At 40.4% G+C, this 27,811-nt stretch overlaps 1 protein-coding gene across 1 annotated transcript in view; it reads right to left on the bottom strand.

The window, feature by feature from the left end:
* Positions 1-3,140: 3,140 nt before the first annotated feature.
* LOC139688092 (growth hormone secretagogue receptor type 1-like) overlaps positions 3,141-27,811 on the bottom strand; it is a 570,688-nt gene continuing 546,017 nt past the window's right edge. Inside the window, exons 3-4 of the mRNA XM_071585517.1 lie at positions 4,177-4,386; positions 3,141-3,975 (exon numbers count right to left, since the gene is read on the bottom strand). Coding sequence (XP_071441618.1) covers positions 3,141-3,975; positions 4,177-4,386 — 1,045 coding nt within the window. The remainder of the gene's footprint in view (positions 3,976-4,176; positions 4,387-27,811) is intronic.

The raw sequence follows: 27,811 nt of genomic DNA, 5'->3' as shown, positions 1-27,811 counted from the left end.
TAAATGGCGCCAGAGTGCGCAGAGCGCACTAATACATAACAAAGTGGGACTTGATGCACAACGACCCTAACGGAGACCACCTGAACTACATCCGCCCAGCGTTGGTAGGCGTATTCGTTCAAAATTTAATGCGGTGAACGCTTACAATTTCCGCTTGTGATGTCTGTACGCTTACATATATCAGGTCTATAATTTAATCGCTTTCCTGGGAATGATATTAGAATTTAGACATTTTAGTCGAGGAAATAATCCGTCATCTACAAAAAAGTTGTATGTGGCGAATAAAGTTGAAACTAGTAACATTTGTAAACTACGAGAGGTAGTATTCGACATAAAATAGATATATAGTGCACGTGTGCATTATATATATATATATATATATATATATATATATATATATATATATATATATATACTATATATATATATATATATATTTGGCAATTTTATGTCTACAAAAATTTTAATACTTAATAGCAAAAATTATGCAAAATAATTCGACCATCTATTCAATAATGAGGATGTACACGGTAACTAATACAAATAAAAGGTTACATTTACGACCCAACTATTCGAAATATGCGTATAATAGCGCGTATATGATTTTATTTACTAATAAAAGGAAGTGGAAATGAAGATTCCAGTAACTGTACGATTGTAATTTTGGAGGCGCATTGATCGACTATTTTCTTTTGAACCAACAAAACAAAGACAGGCACGCCCCCGGAGCTCAGACAATATTTGAGCTTCCAAACGCTATTCTGAGAGGGTGGTTAAAGGTCCAATGAGGCAAGGATGGCGGGAAACAATAACATGAAGCATGTAAAATGTAAAAAAAGATCAACAGTTACTCCAAAAGGCTTCGCACGTTCAACTGACGTTCATTTGCAACAAAAATGACGTAGTTCAAAATATCATAGAGCAAAAAAACACACGCACTCGTATATAAACCATAATAAACACAGAAATCAAGCCGTAGGTCGGTTTGGTATGTGACTATAGAGTTTACCCAGGACTGAGCCCGACGGTGTTTGAAATTCACGCATTAGGGTAGGGGGCCCAGCTCCTTTCCCTGTGCCGGTTATGGTTTCCCAGGAGGATCTGGTACCCGAAAAATCACATAGCTTGGGTGGAGCTGCAGGTGCCCAGAGAGCCTTACCCGAGAATCGAATCCGGAACCTCCGATCAGCAGTCCAACGCCCTCTAGCCCCGTACCTCTGGACTACTACGACACACACACACACACGTACATTTTTTAATATATATATATATATATATATATATATATATATATATATATATAGACAAAAAAATATACATACATACATTTACTGCATCTCATACCATATAGGAGTGAGCAAACGTATATATTTTAATTATATATTTATATTCACGCAATTTACTACACCTGATACCATCCATCAACGTAATATCTCCGGGGTTTCTAAGACCAAATAGTGAGCGGAGTAAAAGAAGTTCAACGCAGAAACTGGTTCCGGGGTCTGATATTTGCATGGAAAGAAAGAAAAATAAATCAATATTTTAAGTTAAAACTACTAGCGAACCAGCCATCTTTTGAAAACAAGAATAGTGCTAAAAGTGGGAAAATGAAATAAATTCAGCAGTATACAATGGCATTCTTAAATTTATTAAAATAAAGTTATTAAATATTTAATGTTAAATCGCTAAAACACATTTTCATAAGAATGACAGGCAGAGTAATGTTAAACGAAAGACAGAGACAGGGAACGATCACGTATGTGAAAGTTCCACAGAGCTGTACAAAAATTTATGTTATTCGCTGCTAACAGGTGAAATTGAAAATATATAGTTTCAAAGACAAATAAGCGAGCTTTCATTTTACACACTCACACATACACACTGAGCATACCATGACACTTTCATCAGTTAATCAAACACGAACGTTTTGCGGGAAGCTAAATTAAAACAATGACCACTATTGCTTCGAGAGATAATGAAACATTGATTTTTATCGTCAAAGTCGATATGTTAGAAAACTCCACATGTACAACACAAATTTTTTTTAAAACATTGATTTACCAGGGAATGTCAGTTTTATTTGGACAGAACATATTATTAAAGGTTTTTATATATTGTCTTTTAGTCTTAATGTTAAAAGTCGCCATAATGCAAGAGTACGAAATGGCAGTATCAACGTTAATGAAAAAATATATTTTTTATCATTGTTATAATTTAAAATTTAAGATTTTCTTAAAAAACAGACTTGCCATCTGTGAAATAAAAAAATGAGTCAGGTTATTCCCAACTGAACGCTTTGAGCATCTAAAGGATGCGTTTTAGCGAAAACAGAAAAAAAATGGAGCGAGGTAGAGATGAGTTAGTTCTCCACTTTCACTACTGCTCCATCAATCATTCTCGTCCGGTTCCAACATCCGATGAATCGAACTATATGAATTGGCATTTACTCCAATCACTAATCTCGTTGTATTAATCGGTAGTTGGACCACCAAAGATGAGACGTTCGGGTGGAAGAAATTAATGAAATTGGTCAATATGGTTTTCATTTAGGCATAAATAAATAATGGAGCAGTCGGATTTGATAAAATCCAATATCCTCGCCCTGTGTGGGCATTAGGGGCGAAGGGAAAATATTTTTTTATCAGTAATTATTTTGAGGGTCAATGATTTGTTCTTAATTCCAAAGGAGAAGGAATTGTAATTATTAACCTGATTGACTAGCAGCGGGGGAAAAGAGCAACATTTAAAACAGTTATAATTTCCGCATCCGTAGACTCCCAACAATTCCGGATTCCAACTTCTTGCAACATTAAATATCCAGTTCTTCTGACACTGCGTATTCCTCATCAGTCATCATGAGTGACCAAACATGGCCATTCTCACTAAATCAAAGTACACACAGTACAACATTTCCGAAAATCATAGGGGTAATGTTCGTTGATAATATATCCACATTGGAAATCAAAACGTGAGATGCAACAATCGGAATTATAAACAAGGTAAGAACGGAAATTAGCACCAGACGTCTTCGGTAACAAACAAACTCTTCACAAATTGTCCACGTGCTTACAAAGAAAGGGGGCAGTTCAACAATCCCCGTTCGACGGACGAACGTGCCGGACCGGACTGCCGGATAGATGTCACACGTAGCTCTCCTCTCTCTTAAGCACAGCCCATTTGCTGACCTCCCAACCCTGCCTGCCGTTCGCTAAGGACGAGGTTCGTGAGATGGACTGCTTATCCTGCGAGCAAGACCTCGAGTTGGTCGAATGGACGACCTCCGCGGCGACCACCACGTGTTCCGGAGACTTGACTTTCGAGGGCGCCGCAAACGACTCCGCTCTCCGGTGGTGTGCTTTGGAGAAGGACCCCAGGGAGGAGGACGTGGTGGAGGAGCGGTTCCTCCTCCTCCCGGAGGAAGATGAGGACATGGTCGAGGACGTCGGCACCCCTCCCCGCCGCCCGAAAGTCCACGTGCTGGAGAAGGAGCCGGAGGAGTAGGTCGCGTACTCTGAAGCCCTGGCATCCCCGTCGTCGGCGCCGCCCCTGGACGTGAACGACGACGCGATCCCCTCCCTTCCTCCCCTCCGGCTCCACCAATCGGAGCTTCCCCCCATTACGCTCTGGCGGCACCTTCTCTTGTTCCTCCTCACTCGCCTCCCCTCCCGGCAACACTCGCAGCAGAACAACCTGCCGAAGCCCCTCCGGAACTTGGAGGACATGAGGTTGTAGAGGCACGGATTCAGGGCCGAGTGTAGGTATATGAGCAGCCTGGAGGCCAGAAGGATGCAGTAGAAGGCCTCCATCCCGAATGCCCCCAGGGCTCCCTCCTCCATGGTGATGACGATGATGGTTAGCACCCGGAAAGGGGTGAGGCAGACGAAGAAGGAGGCGACGACCGTCCCGAGCATCACCACCACCTGCCTTCTGTGACGGTAGTTGGCGGAGGAAGAGGAGCAAGAGGAGCCCGAGGCGGTGGAGTTTGCGGTGGCCCGGGACGGGTGGTGCCGGCGACCTCCTCCGCTGCCTTCCCGCGACCTCCTTGGCGGCGGCGGCGGTTGTGGGAGGGAGTTGCCCTCTTCCCCGCAGCCGGACTGGCACTCGGCGGCCGACGACACGGAGGGCTGCCGGCTGCGCGGGATCCTCGGGGCGATGGCGGGTGCAGAAGCGGAGGATATGGTGATCCCAGGGGCGGCCATCAAGTGCCTCGCGATGACGGAGTAAAGTACGACCAGGACGACAAACGGGAGGAGGAAGAAGATGGATATGATGAGGAGGAAGTACGCCGCGGGCCAGAAAGTGTCGACGGCCATGAAGCAGACGGGAACGAGCGAGCCGTCCCAGTAGGTCATCCCGTCCTCGTACTGGGAGACTGCGAGCACGGGACTGGAATGAGAGACAAGAGAGGCGGAGATCCCGGCGGGTGAGGAACTTCACGTCAACCAGTAAGAGGATGGTGAGAGCACTCGAAAGGGGCTGGCAAGGACATGTCATGGTAGGCAGCAGAGGTAGTACACGGTTATGAATTGAATGAGTGAGATGTTACTAATCGAAAGGCAAATGCGACTTTTATGAGGGAAAAAACCGATCAATACTGTTGCTAGAGCAGGTTTTAAACCCCAAACATTTGTGTTAGATATCAAACCAAATATAATACCTGTACAATCCTTGGGAAGAACATTCGCTCTTTAAGGCAACAATGACATGCTTGTATCATATGTAGACACCACTGCGATACGCCCTCGACGTTGATGTTGGGATTTCTCTGAACTTCGCCCCCAAGTTATCAAGCGATAATGTGACCCTTCTTTCACAATGATTTCAATCCTCATCATTTCTACAACACCATTTCAATATTTAAAATGCAGTTTTTCATAGCGAAACAACAATTGATAACCATTTGATTTTCCTTTTGCTAACCAATTACGGTATATATAAATAAATATTTTGCTCGAGGATCTTACACCTGCAGCCAGTATATTATTGGAATTCACATTTCCCGACCTTATTAAAACAAATGCCTTGCTTAACGTATTGTTTACGTGGGAAAATGAAAATTCTAATTCTTTGGGTTTTGAATTATTTTATCAAGTTTGATATTTCTGATCCTTGGGAAAAATTAGAGGAGTTATTTATAAGGCTAGGCATTTAAATCTAAAAATAACTTGCAGCTATCAAACTTACCAACTGCTCTCTATAAACCTAGACAATTAGCCTTTCCCATCTATATTCTCGACTTTGATACTTTTGTACGAAAATTGAAAACTAGCTGCACCAATCAGCCGTGAGTAATTTCGTTCTGTAATATTTGAACCGTGTGTAATTTTAGAAGCTAAGTACATTTTTGTAAAAGATTTCTTAAGAGTAATTAAGAGTAAAACATATGCTTCCATCTTTCTGTTAAATACCTTATTAGAGTTCAAATAAAAAAATTACTGCAAAGAATTAAATTTAAATTGTCAGATGAACAGATTGTTAGAGATGTTGCTCCTTCGAACAAACCTTGCTGGGCAATACTCTTTATCATTGCAATTTTAACGAAGGTTTAAACCTCAATCCCACAAAATGGAACTTGTGGGTTGATTCGTATTCAGATTTTTAAACTCGCTTCACATTTCATGAAATCGCTGACTGAATACGTTCAAATGTATTCAAAAGGGTACTACATTTATCTAAATTTCTCGGATACTCCGTTCATCCAGGAAGCATATTCGTGAATAGCCTGCTCGTGGTTGCTCGGCAGGACAAATTATTCCTCCCACTGTGTTTGAAATATTTCTCATCTTTGACCAATTCGTTTGAAAAATTAGAAGCTTCCACGACTCATCATTTGACCACTCATTGTAAACTCCATGTCACAAAGCTTGAACTATTTCAAAATATATTCTATGCATGACCCTTGTATATGGTAATTTCTATAGTGATTATGTGACACGAATGCGAAGATACAATATAATACTCTGCACAATAAACTATTTAACCTTTCATTCGCGGTGCCAAGGAGATAACGATAAAGGAATTGAGAAGTTTCGTGCTCTTTTTGCAATATTGTGATTGCTCCTCTCGTACGACCTCTACGGTCTAATGCCATTTGCTCTCATTATTCACATGTAACATTACCATAGTAATGATCGGCTTAAAGTATTTGCCCACATAATGAGGAAAGATCTTCGTTCCCTCTTTCTATGCGTCACCAATCCGCCACCAATCGTCATTTACATTCACCATTGAGATTATCAGATTCATAAATATTAGGCTAATATCCTGAGATCATCAGGTTATTAAATTATTGTTACAAGTCTTCGGCAGGTACACATTAAAAATAAAATTCTATTTATTTCTGCTATTTAGGCATGGTTCATGCTAACTAGACAAATATTTCATGAATTAAGCGAGAAAATGCTAACTACTTAATTTTAAATCCATTAAGTCTATTCTACTCCTTTCCGAGGTTAAGTGAGACTCGTATCAGAAGCAGAAAACTTATGGGTTTTTTTTACATATCTCGTGTGTTCAATATCAAAATAATTATTTTGATCGCTCATTTGGTATTATTTTGAATTAAATTACTTCACATCCGCGTCGTAATTGATTACTCCAGTCTACTTACGAGAAGCGTTAGACGGTGTTCATTCCCGTGGAGAAGCAAATTACGAGCTAAATAGAGCAGTTACTTCTCGAGCATTTAAAGTGATTTAACATTTTTAAGATTTTGTAATTAGGATTTGAGCCAGTGGAATCAACTTCTTAATTTTTTTACAGCAAAAATGTGACCAGATATTCCCGAAGAGATTGATTTCAAATACGCTGACTAATGAAGAAGCATTTTTCACTATCGGTGATTGCCATGTATTTACGAAACCAGTCAAAATTGGAACAACAACTATCTTCATCTATTTCATAATGTATGATTTCGACGACTACTTACGCCATGTGTAAATTTTCATTGGATACTACGGGAGAATATTAGTTCAAGAAGTAACAATAATTTGCCAAAGACTGTCCGTGGAAGGGGAAAAAAGGCATTAGTACAACTAAGCGTTAACAGCATCACTTCAGTGATACTATTAACGCATAATGATGGTAATGATGACAGTGATGACAATGATGAAAATTTACAGTATCACTTAGAAATATACTTTAAATTTGCTATATGGACTTAAGGATACAAAGTAAAACATATACATAAAAATGCTAACGGCCAACTTGCCCTTCACAAGGTAGCCAAAAATCACGTATGTTATGACCGGTTGATAACTTACGTAAATAAATATAATTAGGCTTTTAAAGACAACCGTAAAACCATGATAACATTTCCAGAATAAAAATCCACTTTCCTACTAAGTACTCCAAATTTATATGGGATACTTAGCTATGAACAACGATTATCCATTAAGACACACACAGGGGGGTAAGGGCAAAGAAAACAAATGTGCTTAAAATTATTTATTTCGATAATATTCATTCACATGACACGTATAACAACCATACTTTTTAGATTAAACTTATTACTAAACACACAAACCATCACTCTGACGGAATTTGGTCGTACTGAATTAGTTCATCAACTTGCACTCGGGTCATTCACGCACGCTGGAAAGGTAGAAGGAGATAAAAAAATGGGTCATTTCAATGAGAAGGCTAAAATTTAGATTCAGTCTTGATTGAATGACGAAAGTTTCCGTGAAAAAGAGCGGGCGTTCTAAGGGAGACGAACATTTGATTTAGTGGAGAACACTTCATGTAAGGCGTGGCTAAAACTTCAGAGAAGGAGAAAATAAAAACGATACAAGAGAAGTGCGAACCCTGAAATCTTCATGTTTGACGAAAAGGAAGTGACGGCCAAGTAATTGTACCTGGTATTCAAATAGTTTTAAAAAAAGCCTTCGATTTCAATTTTATTATCTAAATGATACATGGAGTAAAGACTACTTCAGAAATGTAGTTGAAAAACTCTCCCGTAGGCCATACAAGGCAATGTAGCAATCGAAATGGGAAGAAATATTTTTCTTAAGACCATTTGCGAGGCGTAACTAAAAGGGTAGCTTCAATAAATTATAGAGCTAAATAAAACTCAAGGATTCTCGGAACTCGGAAAATATTTTCAAATTTTTCATAAATATAATTTTCATATCAGACAAGTGGAATTGGTTGTAAAGAATTACTGCAATGTAAGACATTAAAATGCAACAGCAAGTGCGTAGCACCTTCTGACAATACAATACCACGGTATTTCATGGTAATTTCGTTTTTTACAACGTAGTTCACGGAATAAAGACGACCTTAACTAAAGATATGATTATTGCAGAAAAAGAATAGCGTACATGCATGCATATGTCGTTCTCCACCCATAAAAATTCAGTGTGGAACAATATTTTACCTGAGGAAATCAAGGTATGGAATTAAAGGAGTCGTATTTAGATGACTTCTTTTTAGATACTGGCCAACGATAGAGTATGGTTCAATTTCATATCCCATTAAGATAACTTTCTGTAATAAGCTCCCTAAAAACGAAATTTCAAGGAAATTTTACTGATTTTGAGACAGATTTTTGACAGCAACTCCTTCCTCCATCCAGGGTTTTCAGACAGAATGATTTAATTACATGAAATGATATCTGATTGAAATATTTCACGAACTCGTGAGATACGTCCCTAAACTCACGTCTCCACATGGTATAATGCTGAGGCAAAAATTACGAAACATTTACTGACCATCAATGAAAAACAAAGGTCACGCAAATGGTCACGAAAAATAAAATGACGACATATAACTCAAGACCCCGTTGAAAACGGGAAGAAGACAACGGATGGATGAACAGAGAAAAGTCCTAGGGAACAAATTTTAACACCTTACTCGTCACATTGGGCATTGCACTATTCTCAGGGAGCACACACTAGGAGTTAAACATCATTCATAAACTCAATGCACCTTTCGGGCTTCAGTTAGCTAAAGCATATAAATCGATGCCCTGGTAATGTAACTCTTCAAGTTTTCATCAAAATGACCAAATATTGACGCTTTTACCAGGTCCCTTGATAAATATTCAAACTGACGATCAGCTTGATGGATTTTGTGAAATGAGAATCGTAAATTAAATGTTATAGAACTAACTGAATCCGGAAACATTTACAAATGAAATCGATTTTTGTGAATAAGGGCCCGGACTAAACCTTTTGTACAAAGAAAAAAATAGACTGCACATCGTCATGTTTCCGAAAAAAAACGCATAAAATATCTAGTCCCAATTGGAATATTTAATTAATTTTTTTTATCAGAAAGGAGGAAATGGGTCGTGAACTCATCAAGGTTATATCGTATTTTATACAGCATCGTGAAATTAGAGTATTTAAATCTCAATCTTAGATAAGAAGACACTGGCTGTAGGAGCCTATTTTCCTATTTTCCTGTAGGACCAATTTTCATTTCCTGATCTTCTGAGTCCATGAATCCTTAATGCGATAATTGAAAGTATAAATGCCTTCAGAGCCACGTGCGTGTTCCAAAAACATATATTACTTGTGATGTCAAATATTTAATATTATCAATGATCGTGGACCTAAATTGGAATTAGAGATAATTAAAAAATTATCTTGTTATGCCATCAGGACCATTAAAAAATAAAAACATGGAAAGTATTGAAAGACAAAAATATTTCTTATATTAATCACAAGAATAAAACAGATATTTTGATTTAAACTACTGGGAAAATAATAATGTGAACATAATTACGTTCACTGCCGCAACGAAGTAAGCGCACAACGCGATTAAATAAAGCTGATGATTTCAAAATTAATCTAATCTGCATGAAAAATGCTTTAAACATAGGTACTCATCAGAACTGATTCATAAATAAGTTATTAGATTGATTGTAACTTAATAAAATGCCATTTAAATACATGCCATGCTCTTTCAAATTAATTATGCCCCGAGGCATATAGTAAAACTAAGATAAAGCTTTTCTCTAGGGATATCATCTGAATTTTTGTCTCGATATGGGCAAGATATTTTAGGGACACCTATTTGGTTACATTAATTCACAACCTGAATGAAAAAATGAACTAAATTTTCATACTTTATAGTTTAAATGCCTAGTTTTTACTTTTTGAATGAATTTTCATCTACTTTCTTGAATTTAGTATGACAGAGGCGCAAAATTTTACATAAAATCTTATACCAAAGGGGAGGGAATTTCCTTACCCCGCCGAGCACCTGAAATCAATAATCTTTTCTAATTAAAGCCTCTACTTTCTTTCTCACGGTTCGCAGGGAAACTGCAACTTCGATAAGGATGGGAGGTAACAGGTCAACGTAGAAAATAAGTTCCCAAAAAAACTCAAGAATAAAAAAAAAACCGTAAAATCCATTAATACCTCTGAAAGAACGGAAAATTTTGCTACTTTCTTTTACTGGGAAAGATGAACCCAAGAAGCGAACTCCATTGGAGATTTTATTTGACAGTCGAAATGAGAAAGTCTGGGAACATTATATGTATTAGCAGATCTCCTTTTATTATATATATTTATAACGTTAAATCAAAATTCGTCAAGTTATTTAAACCATAAAAACATCATCCGAGGAAGACGAAAAATAATCTTTCTCAAGTTGTTTTACTATACAAAGGACAGATATTAAAAAAGTTTACCTTCGTCGAATAGTATTATAGATACCATAACACTTTGGACTTGATGAGGAGCCATTAGGCTTTACGATCGGAAAAATATTTTTGAAAATTAATATCGTATACCGTTGAATCGTTGGAAATTCAAAGAACACTAAAGTTGAAGTGATATATAAACGATGGAAAGGGTTTAATGATTACGATAGGACATCTAAATGCCATACAAGATTTGCGAGTAAGCCGAATGCCGCACAATTGGATTAAAAGTTATTATGTTACTAATTGTCATCAATGCTCTTCACTTAAATATTTAAGCAGGGAACATTGCAGTGAACATCTACTTCCTAACTTTTCTCGTTTATGAAAGATTGAACACGAGGTAAATGGCACTATTTTCTTCAAGTACGAGGGGATACTTGAAAGACTATTGCGCGTTAAATAATTTCAAGATTTCATGAAAAATAAAATTCATGTTCCCAAATGATTCAATAACGTATGAGGAGGTCAATAACGTACGGTGGTATGGACACAGGTTGTTGCTACCTCGAGAGTTAGGGCCCATTAAAAATATTAGCCAACAACGGTCTAAAAGTTCTATATTGATTTTATAACTGTACATACATTACATTTTTAATGGCTTAGAATTCAGTACTCTCTTCGAGCTATGTAAAGAGATGTAACATATTCTATTATCTGTAATACGTAATCACTCTGATTCATTATTTGAAGACACCGTATACAAAATTCATCATGCCATGAAATGCTTCGACTTGTCATTCATTTTATGATTTTCGGTTGGTGATTTCTGCTTTTCAACTCTAATGCATTTTCTTTGCTTATCTCCTTCCCTTCTACTGCAAAGGCTAGAGAAACAGAGCTGATTCTCCAATCTAAATATCTTTTTGCAGACGATTTATTTTATGATTAGAATATGACGCTCATATACTTAGGTTTTGAAATAGTTAGAATTGATTAAGATTAAGTCCGAATGATTGGTGCAAACTTATGCGACGATTCTTGTAATTAAAACACATAAAACATTTAGCAATTGATATAAAAACTAAGTGTTCAGAATCCACGTTCAGAGTTTCAATCAAGTGTTCTTCTTTTGAGAGGAAAAAGAAATGAGGAAAATAAATTTGAAGAGTCATTTATGAAAGTGACATTCATTCATCCGTGCTCTTGAGAAATGCGCAACATATCTCCATTTTAACATAACAATGTGTCGTAAGCCCGTAACTTACACTTAAGAGCTGACCACAAACTTTCTTGAGATCTTTCACCAGCATTTCGAACACCAAAAAATGACAATAAATAGCACACAATCTTGCATGTATATCATGCGAGGGTAGTTAAATAATAATAAAAGCTACATTATGATAATATTATAGTTCGTTACCTGAATGATTTTTGTTTTAATTTACACGCTCACGTAAATTTACGTCCGCTTTCACCTGTAACACGAAAATGTGGCGTAAATTACTAGGTGGATATTGAAAGAAAGCATGTCTTAGGCACCTACGCTCCACCCGCCCGTTTATTTTCCGGATACCAGCCGTCCTCAACCACTCTCGTAAGTCTTGTCGCCATTCGACTAAGGACTGGCGAATCTGAACAGGAACTCTTAAACAAGTTTAGATCTCCTGTATCAATTCCTCTATAATCCAACCTGGAGAGTCCTATTCCCTGACTGCTGGATCGCTACGAGACTAATGGGAAGACGTGTTTGCTCAGAGAAATATTTCCCCGCCGGCCACCACTTGTTCCACCACCACCGAGGCCTTGGGTAGAGAGGGTACGGCGCAAGACCCGGCGGCGACGACAGCCGCCCCGGCCGCCGCCGCCTCGGAGCTCCTCGCCTCCCCACCTGAGGCCGCTTCCTCCAAGGTGGACAGTTTAGGCACGTCCGCTTTCAAACTCTTCCCCCGACTACTCCGGAAGGTCCGGGAGAAGGAGGAAGACCTCGTGGAGGCCGCCAGCGGCGAGGAGGTCGCGCCGTTCCTCGTGGTCCCGCCCAGCTCCGAGCCGATCGCGTACTCCCCCGGGGACCTCATCCGGTAGCATCGACGGAGCTTCCTGCCCCTTCTCCAGGTGCAGAACAGTCGGGCAAAACCCCTCCTGAACTTGGAGGACATGAGGCTGTAGAGGCAGGGGTTAAGGGCGGAGTGGATGTAGATCAGCATGCGGCAGCCGAACACCAGTGGGTAGTAGGTCTCCGCTCCCAATGACCCCAGCACCCCGACGTCCTTGGTTATAATGAGGAGCGTGAGGATGCGGAAGGGGAAGAGGCAAACGAAGAAGGACGCCACCACGGTGCCCAGCATGAGCACCACCTGGCGCCGGGAGCGGCGGACGGCCGCCCCATCGCCCCCACCGCCCCCGCCCCTCCCCGAGCCGCTCCCCCCATGGACGCTGCTCCCTCCCCTGAGGGTGGCCCCGCCACGGATTGTGGTTCCTAGGGTGGCCCGGACGAGGGCCCTGACGGCGGCTCCGTCCCCAGTGCTGCCGCCGGCCGCCGTGCCGGAATCGCCGCCTCCGGCCTTCCTGGGGCCGGCGAGCATCAGGTGCCTCGCGATGACGGAATAGAGGACGAGGAGGACGGCGAAGGGAAGGAAGAAGAATAGGGTGATGATGCCGAGGAAATAGGCGGCGGGCAAGGTATCCTTGACTTCCAGGAAGCAGGCGGGAACGCTGCTGCCGTCGAAATACTTGTGGGAGCTGTTGTACTCCGGAAACATCAAGGTGGGGCTGTTAGAGGAATAAAGAAAGAGAGAAAGAGAGAGAGAGAGAGAGAAAGAAAGGGAAAGAGAGGGGTGGGAGAGGGGAAAGTTTGAGAGAATGCTCTAGATATTTTGCATTGATGAAGGCGAGACTATGACCTATTGTAAGACATCCACCATCTGCTGGGTTGTTTTACCCAACAGAATATGGGGGCATCACTGGACACAAACGTGAAGAAACTTGGAAGCTTGAGACATGTCGCAAGGCAATTGAAAATTTAGAAATGTTTACGTCAAGGCACTGAAGCGTGCATTCAATGGCAATTATTTGTAAGGGTATTTCACAGTCAATAGTGGATTGTTAACTCTTAAGATTGAATTACTTCAATCGATTCCAGTTGGATGTGACAGTCGGTCTAATGCTCGACTTTTGCCAGATGAACTTTCAGAAACATGGTGAAATTGGGAAGAAATGGGATTAAATTATCCCTGAATTTTCAAGTAATGAGTAATGGAGGAAATAACGGTCCAAGGCATGACTATCCTCTCAAACACATTTGTGTCACACCGCGATCATTGGGGTCCCAAGTTTCCACGATTGTATCCAGCATAATGGATATGCAGGAAGAGACTAGACTATCCAAATAATGGACGTTGAAGGCACATCTGCGAGCATAGTGTGACTAAGACTTAGCTACTATTCACATTATTAACAGGATCCATGCGTTATGTCTTCAATATCACTGCCCGCTGGTGCGTGCGATGCTTGATGGGGAAGCATTAGTTGAATACCGAACAATTACAGCTACAACACGCTCAGCATCAAAAAGCGTTAACTTGACAAGGACAGGACGTAGAATAAAATTGAATGAAAAATAAAATACGGCGAAGCTTTGGAAACCAAGGGATTAAATGAATGACATATTCAACTATTTTATTCAAATATGCATTGCATTTTAGCAGACATGAAGTTTTTTTCCCAAAATTTTGTGTTTACTCAGAAATGGAGAAGGCTAGAGATTTTTTTTAGCATGTTTAAATTAAGTTTCTATTTATTAAAGAGAGAATTAAAGTCTAATTACACTTTGATCTTAATTTATATTTTGAAAAATCATAGTTTCCTACGTCTATGACTTTGAACTAAAATGTTTTCTAGGCTACCTCATAAAAAAATAGAAAACACCCACTAATTTTTTAAGCACACCTACGTTCTTCGCCCATTGTGTATTATCTCATGATTCTAAAGTGGAGTATTATTGAGATAAGCGCGGTATGTACAGTTTTAAAAACTTAAGAATGAGTTGATAATAATGAAAGGAGGCCAATAATTAATTTATTTTTTATAATAAAAACGCTGTTGGACAAAGGATCACCGAGTGCGCTTCAATTATCGGGAAGTCTTTAAAGAAAGCATTTTCGCGACGAAAACAAGAATCCGGATGTATGAACTAGTAATATTTTGAAGATGACTCCCAGTCCAGCAATTGGAATATTCACGCTATCGAGTCCCCAACTGAGTACAATGGTCAATGGAATGTATCCGCTGCTTCGGCTAAAAAGAGACGTCACATTTTAAAACAAATGAAACACACCGAGATTTTTAAGACACAGCAGACGGCACGAGGATAAACAACATATAGATATATAAGTTGAGACATGTATATACAAAAAACACACACGGAATCGTCCAAGAGACTAAGGTTAAAAAAAAATTAAAGACAGGGAAAAGGATAACGTCGGCATTCTTAAAGTGCTCATGCACATAGACGAGCAAAGACGACACACTATAATTTTTTATGTTTGTTTCTGCTCTTCAAGAAATCTCTTTCTCTCTTTTCCCTCCTCTTCTTGGCTTGCCCTAGGCTTTTGGTTTCAACTAGAGCCTATTCACCTTTTTTTTTTCTCTCTCTCTCTCTCTCTCTCTCTCCTTTATTCGGAGGAAAAAAAAGTATTCCCCGAGCAATTAAGAGTGTAATTGAACGGGAGAGTGCGCTTTGTGCACAAGAAACTTAAAAAAAAGAGAGAGGGAGTGAGAGAAACGGAGATGGGTTCGAAGAAAAAGAGAGCAAACGAGATACTTCGGGTGACCGCTGCGCTAAAACTAGGACAATGGATGGTTAGGGAGGAAAACAATGCATCATGCCCCAAGCCACGACACGGAAAATAGATCCACGGGTCCGTCGTCCAGGACGTAGAAGACGGATGGGAGACGGAAACAGAGAGAAAGAGAATCGCGCTGAATGAGAAAGGTGAGACGGGTGGAGAAAGGTGGAAAACGTGGAATGATGGGAGTTCTAAAAACGGCAAAAGCAAAAATAAAAGATCATTACGGCTACATTCTCAGGTGACCCATTTCTTAGGAAATATCGGTTGTGCGTCATGCCTCTTTGAAAGTGGATCTTACGGTTGCTAGCCAAGGACACATGAGAACCATAGGTACCCGGGCGACACTTAAAATTCAGTCGCAGTATTTGTACGTCAAAGAGACTTTCGAACAAAGGCCTTTCTAACTGTTAATCAACTAAGCCGGAGAAAAATAGATTCTCACTCTATCCAGGTATGCGTACTGTTCGGCGACAATGAATTTACCTCTCCATCGCAATCGCGGGAGATAGGTTTGCGCTGGCATAAATGCACGACATTCTGAATGACCAAATACCTGCATGAAATTATTACAGTCGTCCATATGAAGGGAGCCATTTGTATATTAATTTAAATAACTCCGACCAAAGTCAATGAGGAAAGAATTTTTTATCTAAGAGAAATAGGGTGATGTCGTTTATGCTCCTAAATCACCGAACATCTGAATTGATCATCTCCGGAGTGAATTGTGAACAGTTTTGTGATTGAAGGCAGAAGAAAATTGGATTCAACAGTGGATAGATGACGGGGCATGATCAGTGAAATTTCAGAATGAAATTGGGAAAAGTTGGTATTGGTGCACGAATCAAACGTAAATACGAAAAATGGTCGGGTAAGACAAGGTATAATTACACCATTTATTGAAAAATGCGGTAAAGTAAAGCGAAAAAACATTGCATAAATGATATGGAAGTACAATACAAATCAATCAATTTCATTGGATATCGATGCTTGATTTTGCCAAACTCTTTTGCTAATTACTGCAAAGAATGACTGTAGTTATAACGAAACAGATGCACATCCAGTTTTTTATATTTCACAACAGATGGATTGATTTGTTTCGATTTGAGAAGTACTAAAAAAAGGGGTGCTATCACAGAAGTAATTCTGTTTAGAATCAGAAGTAAAAAGGTTTGGTTCGGACTGCCAACGATATTGCCAACAATCACATAGTAAAAAAGCATCGTTGCGGCATTTTAGAATTAAATTACCTTAGATTGGCTCGTCATAGAAGAATGAACCTGGAGATTTCAAATGCGTAGCAGTTACCTACTTTAGCGATAATAAACAAGTTTAACTATGAAGGAAGACTCCAGGAGTGCTACGTAAATGAGGCAATGAATATCTAGGAAAGAATAAAAGAGATGGCATGATGAGGTCATTGGGTTATTGAGAATACAGATATGAAGTAAATCAGACTGAAATTGATGACTTATGATGATGCTGAAAAACCGAGTGTGAGTTTAATATTGACAGTTTGACAGTGATCTGTTTGACCAGCTTAGGGTTACTTAAAACGACTTTAAACAAAAAGTTGATTCTCCTATGAGCAAAATGCGTACGCCGAGCTGAGAGATTAAATTTCCTAGCTAAGTGGAAGCTTTCTAAACAATTTGGAGAAAGGAACAAAGAATCTTTAAGTCCAGCTTTGTGGTGGCAATTTTTGCTGGAAATGTTGAAATAACTTTTTAACTTAAGGTTTGAATTATGAAATCTGAAAATTATGGAAGGTAGAGGGAAAAATTCATATACAAAATGGCGAATTTGCTGCCGATTCTGTTACATAAATCGCAAGGCAAAGAGAAGAATGGATATTATAATTAAAATTGAAAAACTGAAGCAGTGCAATGACGAATAATTGCCACAAAAACACAATATAGAGGCGCATAGTGAGGGCAAAAGGATTACCAAGAACCAGCTGTTAGGAGTGTGCGGATTAATTTGACCATTTTCGAAGTTTTTAACCCTTCAAACCTTCCACTGCTTTTGACCGCATCCCTTCAGCGAAAATGAGAAAATAAGAAACATTTGATTACACGTCATACGGTTAACTACAATTTGTGCCAATTTTTCTTCTTAATGTTTCCACAGAGGCTAATCAGAATTCGGCGTCGTAATTTCACTGGAAAATCATTAATTTGGCACGAGGGAAATTAATTGATTTGAAAGGGAAAATTCGTTGTTATAACTTCTTTCAACCAGTTGTCCGTACATTTAGGAAGGCACAAGGAGAAACAAATCCTCCATCAAAAATCAAGCTGATGACCGTGGAAAAAGAGTATCAACGAAGGAAATAAACAGAACTTAAAAATCTAGGCAGAGCGAATGAGAATTTAATGATCCGCAACTGGAGGGAATGGCAAAACGAATGAAACAGTGAGATTGGAATATCGGATGTTTGTCAAATGGCGTAATTATGAATCAGGAACATTACGCTGGGTGTAGTGAGAAAGGAGTTCCCGGGGGGGGGGGGGAGGGGGTGGTGGTGGTGTGGGGCGATATGGGAACGACGAAGGAGGGAGAGTGGTTTTATCGTGCAGAGGGGCTCGTGCGGTAAATATATATATATGTAAATAAAGATGCAGAGAAGTATTTACATCCATCCCATTTCCCATCATCCAATACAACTACAAAGCAAGCAAATGTGCAGGTCCATTCATTAACAAGAAAACAAGAATAAAAAGGGAATGAATAATTTTGAGAGCGCGTTGCCTCTTTGAAAAGTGTCTTACCTGATTCCTTCCTCTCTTCTCTCCTCCTCCAATATCATTCACTTTCTTTCTCTCTCCTCACAAAACCTTCCTCTCGAAGGCCACTCCATACGAGACGCGTCAATTAAGAGAAAAAGACAAATCCACACACGGAACGATGGACATCGTGACCAATGGCACGGATATTTCAAGGAACTTCATACGCTACGCATTTTATAATCCCGCAGTTTTTATTAGGAATCCGCACGATAGGTACATTAATGTGCACAGGGCCAGTTCAACACCGGATTGCAATTACTGCGCAAGACATAGATTAGCATTTTACCGGGTGATATCCGCAAATCAACCCTATATTATTATACCGCTCACCGATAAAAAAACTATGGATGGTATTATTAAAGTAGATGAAGCAAATGGCGTCATATCCTTATGAACATAGCCGTATATCAAAACGTGGTGCCTCGTATCCGAAAGCAGACACGGACCGTAAAGACTTCTTCATACATGAATGATGCACGTTGAAAAGTCGTCATGCTTCAACATTTCAAAACACCCTACTACTCTGAAGGTAAAGATCCCGAAATTGCAGACGGCATGCCTAATCTTGCATAGCAAAACCTTCAACACGCCAAGCCAATGGGTGTTGCAAACCAAAAGTGCATTCCCATATATTTGCGAGAATGTATCACATTTAGAGTATTAAAAAAATTACAAATCTAATTATTAAAAAAAAGGAAGGTATGAGAATTTAAAAAACATTAATGTTCGCTCATTTGACTAATACAGAAGTATACGTACATGGTAAGTTTTTATAGTAGATATAAAATACTTTTGAACAAACTTAATGGTCCACAGTATAAAAGACAACCATACAATTATTTTGACCATGTCGCAAACGGAAATATTACACTTCGCCTCTTTTGAGCAAGTACTCTTCATGGATGTTTTTATCCAGGTTTAATAAATTAATTACATTCACTCGTATTTGCATTGACGTACGTTACCAGAATATTTATTTTAGAGAGCAAACACGCTAAAGAAATAGTAACATTTCAACGCATTGAGCTTGTTAACACCATTAGAGGACACTTTTATGCAAGGAAATTCCTTCGAAAAGTAATGAGTTGAACAATCCTCTGTGACAAGCAAAATATTTATCTCTGCCAAACAAGTTCCGTAAACATTTTCTCAAAAGTAATGATGCTTCATTGGTAAGTTTATGTGATCTAATTTCTTGAATGGCCCAATAATAAAATGACACTGATTCTTGGTGAGATCTATGCAGGGGAACGATGATATTTAGCAACGAGGTATGTACATATATAGTATAGGTGACTAACAGAACATAACTAAAACAATGAAAGGTACGGTTTGAGCCTGTCACATCAATATATTTCGGAGCTCTGAAAAATTTATATTTGAGCATTTCAATTGTTCAATTTATTCTTGACATTAAATCTTTCACACAGCCACCGAAATTTCACCGATGGATCTACTAGGGGTTGTTAATCCTGAGCCTCATATATCCTTCCTTAGACGTGCTCATTCAAACATACCATTGAGAGGGTACAACTTCCGTCAAATATTTTTATCATTTCTATCATAAGATTCCTGGCCAAAACCATAAGATGTTTCAATTGCATTCAGGGGGACGGCGACAAGGGATACTATTTTCAATACTTATACTTCAGATTTCATAATTTATAAAATTTGTATGCCGTCCTACAATTTATCATCGTCATAGAAAGACTACCGCTCATTAATGGTTCAATTTCGACGGTCATCAATAACTGTGATAAATTTTCGTGGCAAGAAATTCCTTCTTATGAGCTCTAATACTTTCTTTCTTCAGTTCTTCATACTTTTTATCAGACATCAAGCCGTTCAAAATGCCTATGTTCTTCAATGTTCAGCCGAAAATCTCACTTTATTTTTCTTCACATTCCCCCTATCATCTTTCCACTTTTTCCCCACCACTTATGCCTCTTCGTCGTCCATCTTCCTCTCCATCCAAATTATTTTCTCCATTCCCAGCCCATTCATAAAAATTTTTATACTAGCGTGTGAAATCTTTAGAACCTTCTCATTTTCTTGAGAGAATTTTCGCCATTCTTTGAAAACAAAAGGATGTGATCTCGCGAAGGTTATAGTCTTTCGGGAGACTGAAGTGAACATACGCAGCTGTTCTTTTCGAAACGATGGCGGTAAATGGGTTATCAAACGAAAATGCGTGCTATCGTTAACGTATCCGCCCTCATCATATGGGCCACATCGAAACCCATATGATTTTCTAACACTCTCGTAAAGTAATATAACGAGCGTTCAGACGCATTGTTGAGGTCATAAGTTCTGAAGGAGATTAAAAAAAAATCTAATGGGACTTGTACTGCAGCCGTTAATGACAAGGCCAACATGGCCGACACTTCATATAAGCAATTATTTTCACAATAAAATTTGCAGTTGTTGTTTTGGCGGCGTTCACTCCCTTATGGACACAGCTTGGAGATATTGCTCCTGAATTAACGAGCGAGACATCTGTCTGCATGGAAGTGTTCTAACAAATCTACCACCCTCAAAACCCCTGGATATGAACTAATGATTAAGTTTGCTCGACATTTTTCCTTCCATCTTGACTCATCCTGTTCATGAAAACTGTAATTTAAGATTATATGGAACAATGACTTTTGAGAAAAAATCATTGGAAGAACAGTATTATAATACTGGTGACTTGACTCGAAGGGTTATTTCCTGACGTGAGATACCATCGAGGTAATTCAGCCCATCTCTGCACCACGACAGTTCAAATCTTTCGACCGATATCTTCTCGTGGATATTCTGTGCCTCTGTTTTCTCTAGAAGGCACCGACGCCATTGCAATAGTCTCGGGTAGTTGGTCGCAATAAAGGTGCTCGAGCACGTCTTGAGAAAACACGACTTACATATATGGCATTAAAAATTATCTCCCAAATTTTAGGATAGTAATGCTTTAAATGCTAAGTGCGTTTCGATATGTCCACCTCATTAGTCTTAAATGATATTAAAGACGCCTTCGAAACAGTTTTTGTTCTGTAATCTCAGCCAGACAAACTATGACCAAAGCCTTAAACTCCAAAATGAGCATGGACACATTGCATTAAGACCTATATGACATGAATTTCACGTATTCAGTGTAGGTGGGCCAATTCCTATTAATTAGTCGCCTGCAGTTGTTCTGAAGTTCTGGTTAAAAATTACACAACGTGTCCATAGCACAAGCATCCCTCCATCAGTGAAGGCGTCAGAGAATTATAGAGTGATTCTCTATCACTGCCAATCAATTCTTCGGATGCGATTTATCAAGGGGCAATATTCTATCCAAACGTATGGCATCGAACTTGAGACTTCCGTTTTAGGCAGCCATTGCAATAGCTAACTGGAAAGGAAAACGTTTCCTGGAACAATTTATATCAATATTCAAATTGCAATGCAAGAAGGGGATGGAGATACAGGTGCGGAGAGAGACAAAAGGAAAATGTAGCAGAAAATATAATCAATTTAAAATTGATAAATACAGGGTTCGTCCGGAAAATAAGTGTACTGAGCTCAGGAAAAAAAAATTATTACACTTTTACATATCTTAAGCTAATATTCCTCAAAATAGGACCCTTGTGAGTCGATACACTTGTTCCAGCGGCGTTCCCATTCCTGGAACGCTCCCGCGAAGGCATCATCGGGAACCTCTCGAAGACACGTCGTCACGGCCTCTTAGACGGCGTCCAAAGTCCCGTATCGCGTTCCTTTCAAACTCCTCTTTATCTTCGGGAACAGAAAGAAGTCCGGTGGTGCCAAGTCCGGGCTGTAGGGCGGGTGCGGCAGCGTTGCCACGCCTTGCTTGGCCAAGAAGTCCGACACGACAAGCGCGGTGTGAGACGGCGCATTGTCGTGATGCAGCCGCCAGATGTTTTTGATCGCTGGCAGGACGCGGGCGACTCGTTTTCGAAGCCTGTCGAGCACTTGGACGTAAAATGCAGCATTTACAGTTGGTCGTTCAGGTACAAATTCGTAGTGGACGACTCCCCTTTTGTCAAAAAAGACAATGAGCATCGCCTTGATCCGAGATTTGCTCATGCGAGCTTTCTTTTGACGGGGTGATGATGGGGTGTGCCACTCCGCACTTTGTCTCTTCGACTCCGGGTCGTACTCAAAGATCCACGTCTCGTCACCCGAAACAACGTTCTCTAAAAAATGTGGATCATTTTTGCAGTGATCCGCAAGTTGTGTCGCGATTTCCAAACGATTGAGTCTTTGATCATCACTTAGCACTTTCGGCACCAACTTTGTACAAATTTTTCGCATCTGTAATTGCTCCCTAATAATCTCGTGCACTATTGTTTTTGGCACATTACACTGCTCTGCTATCATCCGAACACTAAGACGACGATCAGAGTTCAGTACATCGCGAACTTTTCGCACATTTTCGTCGGTGAGTGTCGTTGATGGGCCTCCAGGCCGTGGTTCGTCGTCGACCTCTTCTCTGCCCTCCACGAACATCTTGTGCCACCGAAAGATCATGTTTCTGGACATGGCTGACCCCCCGTAAGCCTGGTTAATCATACCGACAGTTTCGGTAGACGATTTCCCAAGCTTTACCGCAAATTTGATGGAATAACGCTGCTCCAAAAACTTCGGCATCGCGTTCCGTGAGGTGGGTCGAGCGTGGAGGTTCGCGTTAACAGAGCTCCTCACTACACCACAGCTCAGAGCCGACTGCCTTTTTCAGCGTCGCTTGCCAACATACCCCCCTCCAATCGCAGCCCGTCAGAGCGGTTCTGGGCGCGCCTGGAGCGGCGGGAAAAAATCAGTACACTTATTTTGCGGACGAACCCTGTATACTATGGTTATAGCATTCCTCTTTACTAATTGTAATATGAGTATCTCTGTAGCCTATTGCGTGACTGGAGAGAGCGTAAAAAACCGCTGACATATCTAAATCCGTATATGTATGGTGTGTTTCACATGTGTATATTTTGGGGTAGACTACCCTTCTATCTGATATAACCTTCGGGTTCACTACAGTAGCGGCAAACTATTATATCGAAATAAAGAATTTGGAGGATATACTTTTTCATACTGCGGATATACCATCCGTACGAGAATCATTGGAGTACCCCCACTTTTCGCTGCTTCAGAGGACACGACCACGCGAAAGTTTCTCTCGAGCAAAGCAAACGCAAATATTTTAATCTAATAAGTATTACCGAGTCTTAATGTTGTAATTATGAAAGAATTAAAGAATAACTTATCTCACTGCAGAACCGCTCTACTTCTAACATATCATCTCATTTTAGTCCTTTAAACGATATTGATATTGAGGGAAAAAGTCCCCGCCCTGTATCCCGAGAAATCCCAGTCTTCATAAATGATGTTAGGCTTAACTCGAATATTACCTCCTTCAGTATCTCCGTAAGCGGGGTGATCCGAATACTTTCCGAGCCGAGGAGGTGTTTTACAGGTTTTTGAGCCGATAACTTACCACGGCACTTTCTGTTTGCCCCCACATTCAGAAACTCCGACGGGACGGTTTCCTGAACGCACGGTGCGTCACCGTGCTCCTAGGATTGCGGGCGCGGCAGGGAAATTCGAGAACTGATAAACAATAAGGCCCTTCGTCATTACGACTTCACCCTGCGACGGCGATGTGTGGGGGCGGGAGGTATAGGATCCCTTGGAAGGAAAAAGAGGAAGATTTTCTGGGGAGACATTAGGGGAGACATGGGCATCGTAAGAAGGGATGAAAACCCGAGGCGGATGGGGAAGATTTTAGATTTCGAGCCAAGGGTGCGATTACCGACCAGCCTCACCGTTAAAACGAGCCGCCGAATCCAATAACTGGGATGATACGACTTACGTATCCTTTGACGACCCTCGGATGTGCGATGACTTATCTTCTCACGCGCTGCTGGCGCAGTTGCGAGAGGGCGGTAGGCCTCGGAGCTCATAGTCGAGCACATTAAAATAAGAGAACCCGCTGCCGCCTTCATTGAACAAAGAGTGCATTTTTACGAGTGTCCGATTTAAGTGCGGAAGTTTTGGGTGGGACATCAAGGGAGGGGAGGCACCAAGATGGTTCACCCTGTCCCAACTAACTTCGTCCTCCCCTTCGATCCACCTCCCCCTGGCCAACCGACCCCTTCCCGTTCCGCTGTCACCCAACCCCCAACTCCATCTCCTCCTTCCTTTGAAACCCACTCCATCCTCCTCCTCACTGAGTCCTCGACGAGTCAATGGCCGCTTCACAAAATAACGAACGAAGCGAAAAAAAAAGATTGGGGGGAAGTGGGAGAGAATTTGATCGAATCGGGAGGCTGGCCGTGGAACGCTCCTATATCTTCCCGTCGTGTTCCCGCGATCCGCGATCTTTTTTTTTAATTCTTTTTTCTCTTCATCACAATTTCGCTTGCCGACAACACATCAATGAAGTTTGACAACGAAATCCTCCCTACTCCCAAGGCCCGTTACACGCGAGCGAACTTTTATCGCGTGATAATTTTTCCGAACGTCAAAAAAAAAAAAATAAAAAAATCTCGCTGACGCTCGAGATGAGTACATTAGTTTCAATCAGCGGTTTCAAAGGGCCCGCGGATGACATTCGCATATTTCCCGCGCATCAACTTTTGGATTTGGACGCCTGGACTCCCGACAGGTCGCATGGTCAATGCACCGACCGATAATCGTTCACTCATGTAAAAGGTTCGCCGACTTTTTGTCCCTCGATTTTTCGGACGCTGGGAAAAAATTATCGCGCGATAAGTTTATTAAGCACCGCCCACACCGAAGTCATTTTAACTTGATCAGCATGCAGTCCGGCTGAGTATGAAGTGCTGCGTAATGAATGAATGGGGGAGCAGGTCATTCTATCAGGGCTATAGGGGTTTAATTTCAAGCTAGTAATAGATCGGGAACTTCCAGAGTCTTCTAATTGGCAGCTTTATTTTTCATAAAGTCTCTCTCAAAGGTAAGATAGTAATAGGGTACCAATGCTAAGATCAAGGTGAAAGGAAACCATAGTAGTAAAAAATAAGATTTATACGATAGGATAAGCCAGAGTTCAACTCGTGCAGTCTATCATTTTGCAGTCATCTGGGCCGAGGGTACAATTTATTTCCGAATGCTGTGTCAATGCTGCGGTTCCCCAGAATGAACTTACACCCGGAAACGAAGTTTAGATGAAACTGGTGGGCGTCCAGAGACGCTAATCGAACCTTACCCTTCCGGCCAGCAGCAGAACGTTCTACTCGCTTGGTCACCACGCCCTGCTTCAAATTGCCAAATGATGGCTTATTAAAGTTGAATGTTTTTTAAAAAATTAATATATTTTTGCGAGAAACACCTTGAAAATACTTTACTAGCTGTCGGTAGTTGTAGTGAAAAGTAATTAGTTATATTTGAGAGAAGAAGCGACCGACAGGTGAAGTCATGTGATTCTTAGGGATAGGCAAGTAATGTGATTATAGGAAGTACTTTCAAGAAATGGGGGAAGGGAGGTTCGAGAGAAATATAGCTGTGCATTAGACTAATCATGACGAAAGGTATCAAGAGATACACGGTTTTTAAAGTCCGACGCGAAGGGCTGCGTTCTCTACTTGAAGTGCCCTCCACAAGTCACCCAAATAGTGTTCGGGATACTCAGAAAATAATGCCACCATCGGGATTGTAATAGAAAGTCCATCAGCTAATAAATCAAACCGATCCCCGTAAAAAATAAAAATTAGAAGGCTGGAATTTAAGATTTTAAAATCATTCAATACAAGACAATAGCCCTCGCAGTGCCTTCCATTCTATCCAGTCAATTTTCTCAGGAACGCGAATTTATAGAAACAGGGTCTGTACCATTAGTATCGGGACTGGTTCCAAAGCTCAAAATTTACTGCAGTTATCATCACAACTACTTAATAATCGTCAAAACACATTCTACCTCCGTCGATATATGCTCAGTTCGGCGCGTCTGCCAGTCGTCAAAAGCCCGCTGGAAGTCGGTTTCCGGAATACTGTTGAGAGCCTTTATCGTCGCCGCTTCAACCGCTTCGATGGAGTCGAACCGATATCATTTGAGCTCGTTTTGAGCTATTCTTTGAGGTAATAACGTTGTCGAGAAAATCTTCATTTTCTTGGAAGCAGTTCAAAACTTCTTGCGAAATTTCCGGTTCGACTCCATCGAGGTGGTTCAAGTGGTGACGACAAAGGCTCTCAACAGTATTCCGAAAACCGACTTCCATCGGGCTTTTGACGAGTGGAAGACACGCCGAAATACAGGTGTATCGATGCAAGAGGAATGTATGCTGAAGATTATTAAGTAATTGTAATGATAACTTAATTTTGATTTGAATTTTGGAACCAGTCCCGATACTTATTGTACGGACCCTGTATACTATATATATGTACCAACAATGAAAGATTCCTCTGATGTTGTGGCTCCGATGCTCTTAGAGATACGCGGCTCAAAGCATTGATGTTACTGAAGATTGCCGTCGTCTTCCGATTCTACTGCTTATTCTGAACGAAACACAAAATTACCTAATTTTGGCGGATAAATGTTACTACCAGATCACAAAAATCTTTATCAAAACTTAAGCAAACCTATTTTAACACACGCATTTCATAGTATGAATTAAATAAAGGGGGAAATTGCTCCATACACTCATGAATTTTTATTCGAATGAAGGGATCGAGAAATTAAAAAAGGCCCACTTAATACGACCAAGAATACGTAAACTCGCCCCTGAGGTATGCTGTAAACAAAATATCGGTATGCATAATCTTAATTCTTCCGTAGACAATTATGATAATGCATTTCGTTATTTATTTCTGACGGTGGCACTTTATAGTCACAATTTAAAATGTCTATTCAGTAAATCGGTGTTGGATAAGAAGAAAAGTCAAATACTCTCAAGTGATACTTATGCTAATGCGTATTTCCCAAGATGGCATTTTTGCCACGGGTGGAACACGTAAAATATATAACATATGACTGTATTTAGAATTGGAAATTATTCTATTAAAAATAACATTTTTGAGCGCATAATGCATATATAGTTCATAGTTATTCGTAGTCGTTCACCCTTGCAACTAAGACATAATATGTACCATTTTTGTAGTCGATTTTAGCATTGCCTATGGTCTTCCATTGAAAATTATGTCAATGGTTTTCATTTTTCGGTGAAAAATGACCTTCAGTTAATCATAACTGTGGATATATCCTTCCTCAATAGTAGTCTCTTTTTTGGGCAGCTATAATAATAGCTAGTAGTTGGCAGTCCAGGGGTAGAGCGTTGGACTACTGACCGGAGAGCCCGGGTTCGATTCATGGTCACACCTCTGGGCGCCTTTAGCTTCACCAGAGCTGTGCGATTTTTCGGGTATCAGAACTTCCTGGGAAAATAAAGCTGGCACAGGGGCTGTGAAAGGGCAAGGAACTGGCCCCCTACCCTGATGTGTGAACTTCATAAGACGTTGGGCTTAGTACTGGGTGAACTAGGTGACATCACCTAGCAAACCGACCTCAGGGTTGATAACCGTGTTCATAGTTCATAATAATAACTATAAACTTAAGAAATTCCATGATATTACCGCGCGTGGTA

This window comes from Hetaerina americana, unplaced genomic scaffold (genome assembly GCF_022747635.1).
Source record: "Hetaerina americana unplaced genomic scaffold, ioHetAmer1.1.p SCAF_2, whole genome shotgun sequence".
NCBI classification, from domain to species: domain Eukaryota; kingdom Metazoa; phylum Arthropoda; class Insecta; order Odonata; family Calopterygidae; genus Hetaerina; species Hetaerina americana.
The sequence above is the reverse complement of the archived record's forward strand: the minus strand, read 5'-3'. Positions and strand labels throughout refer to the sequence as shown.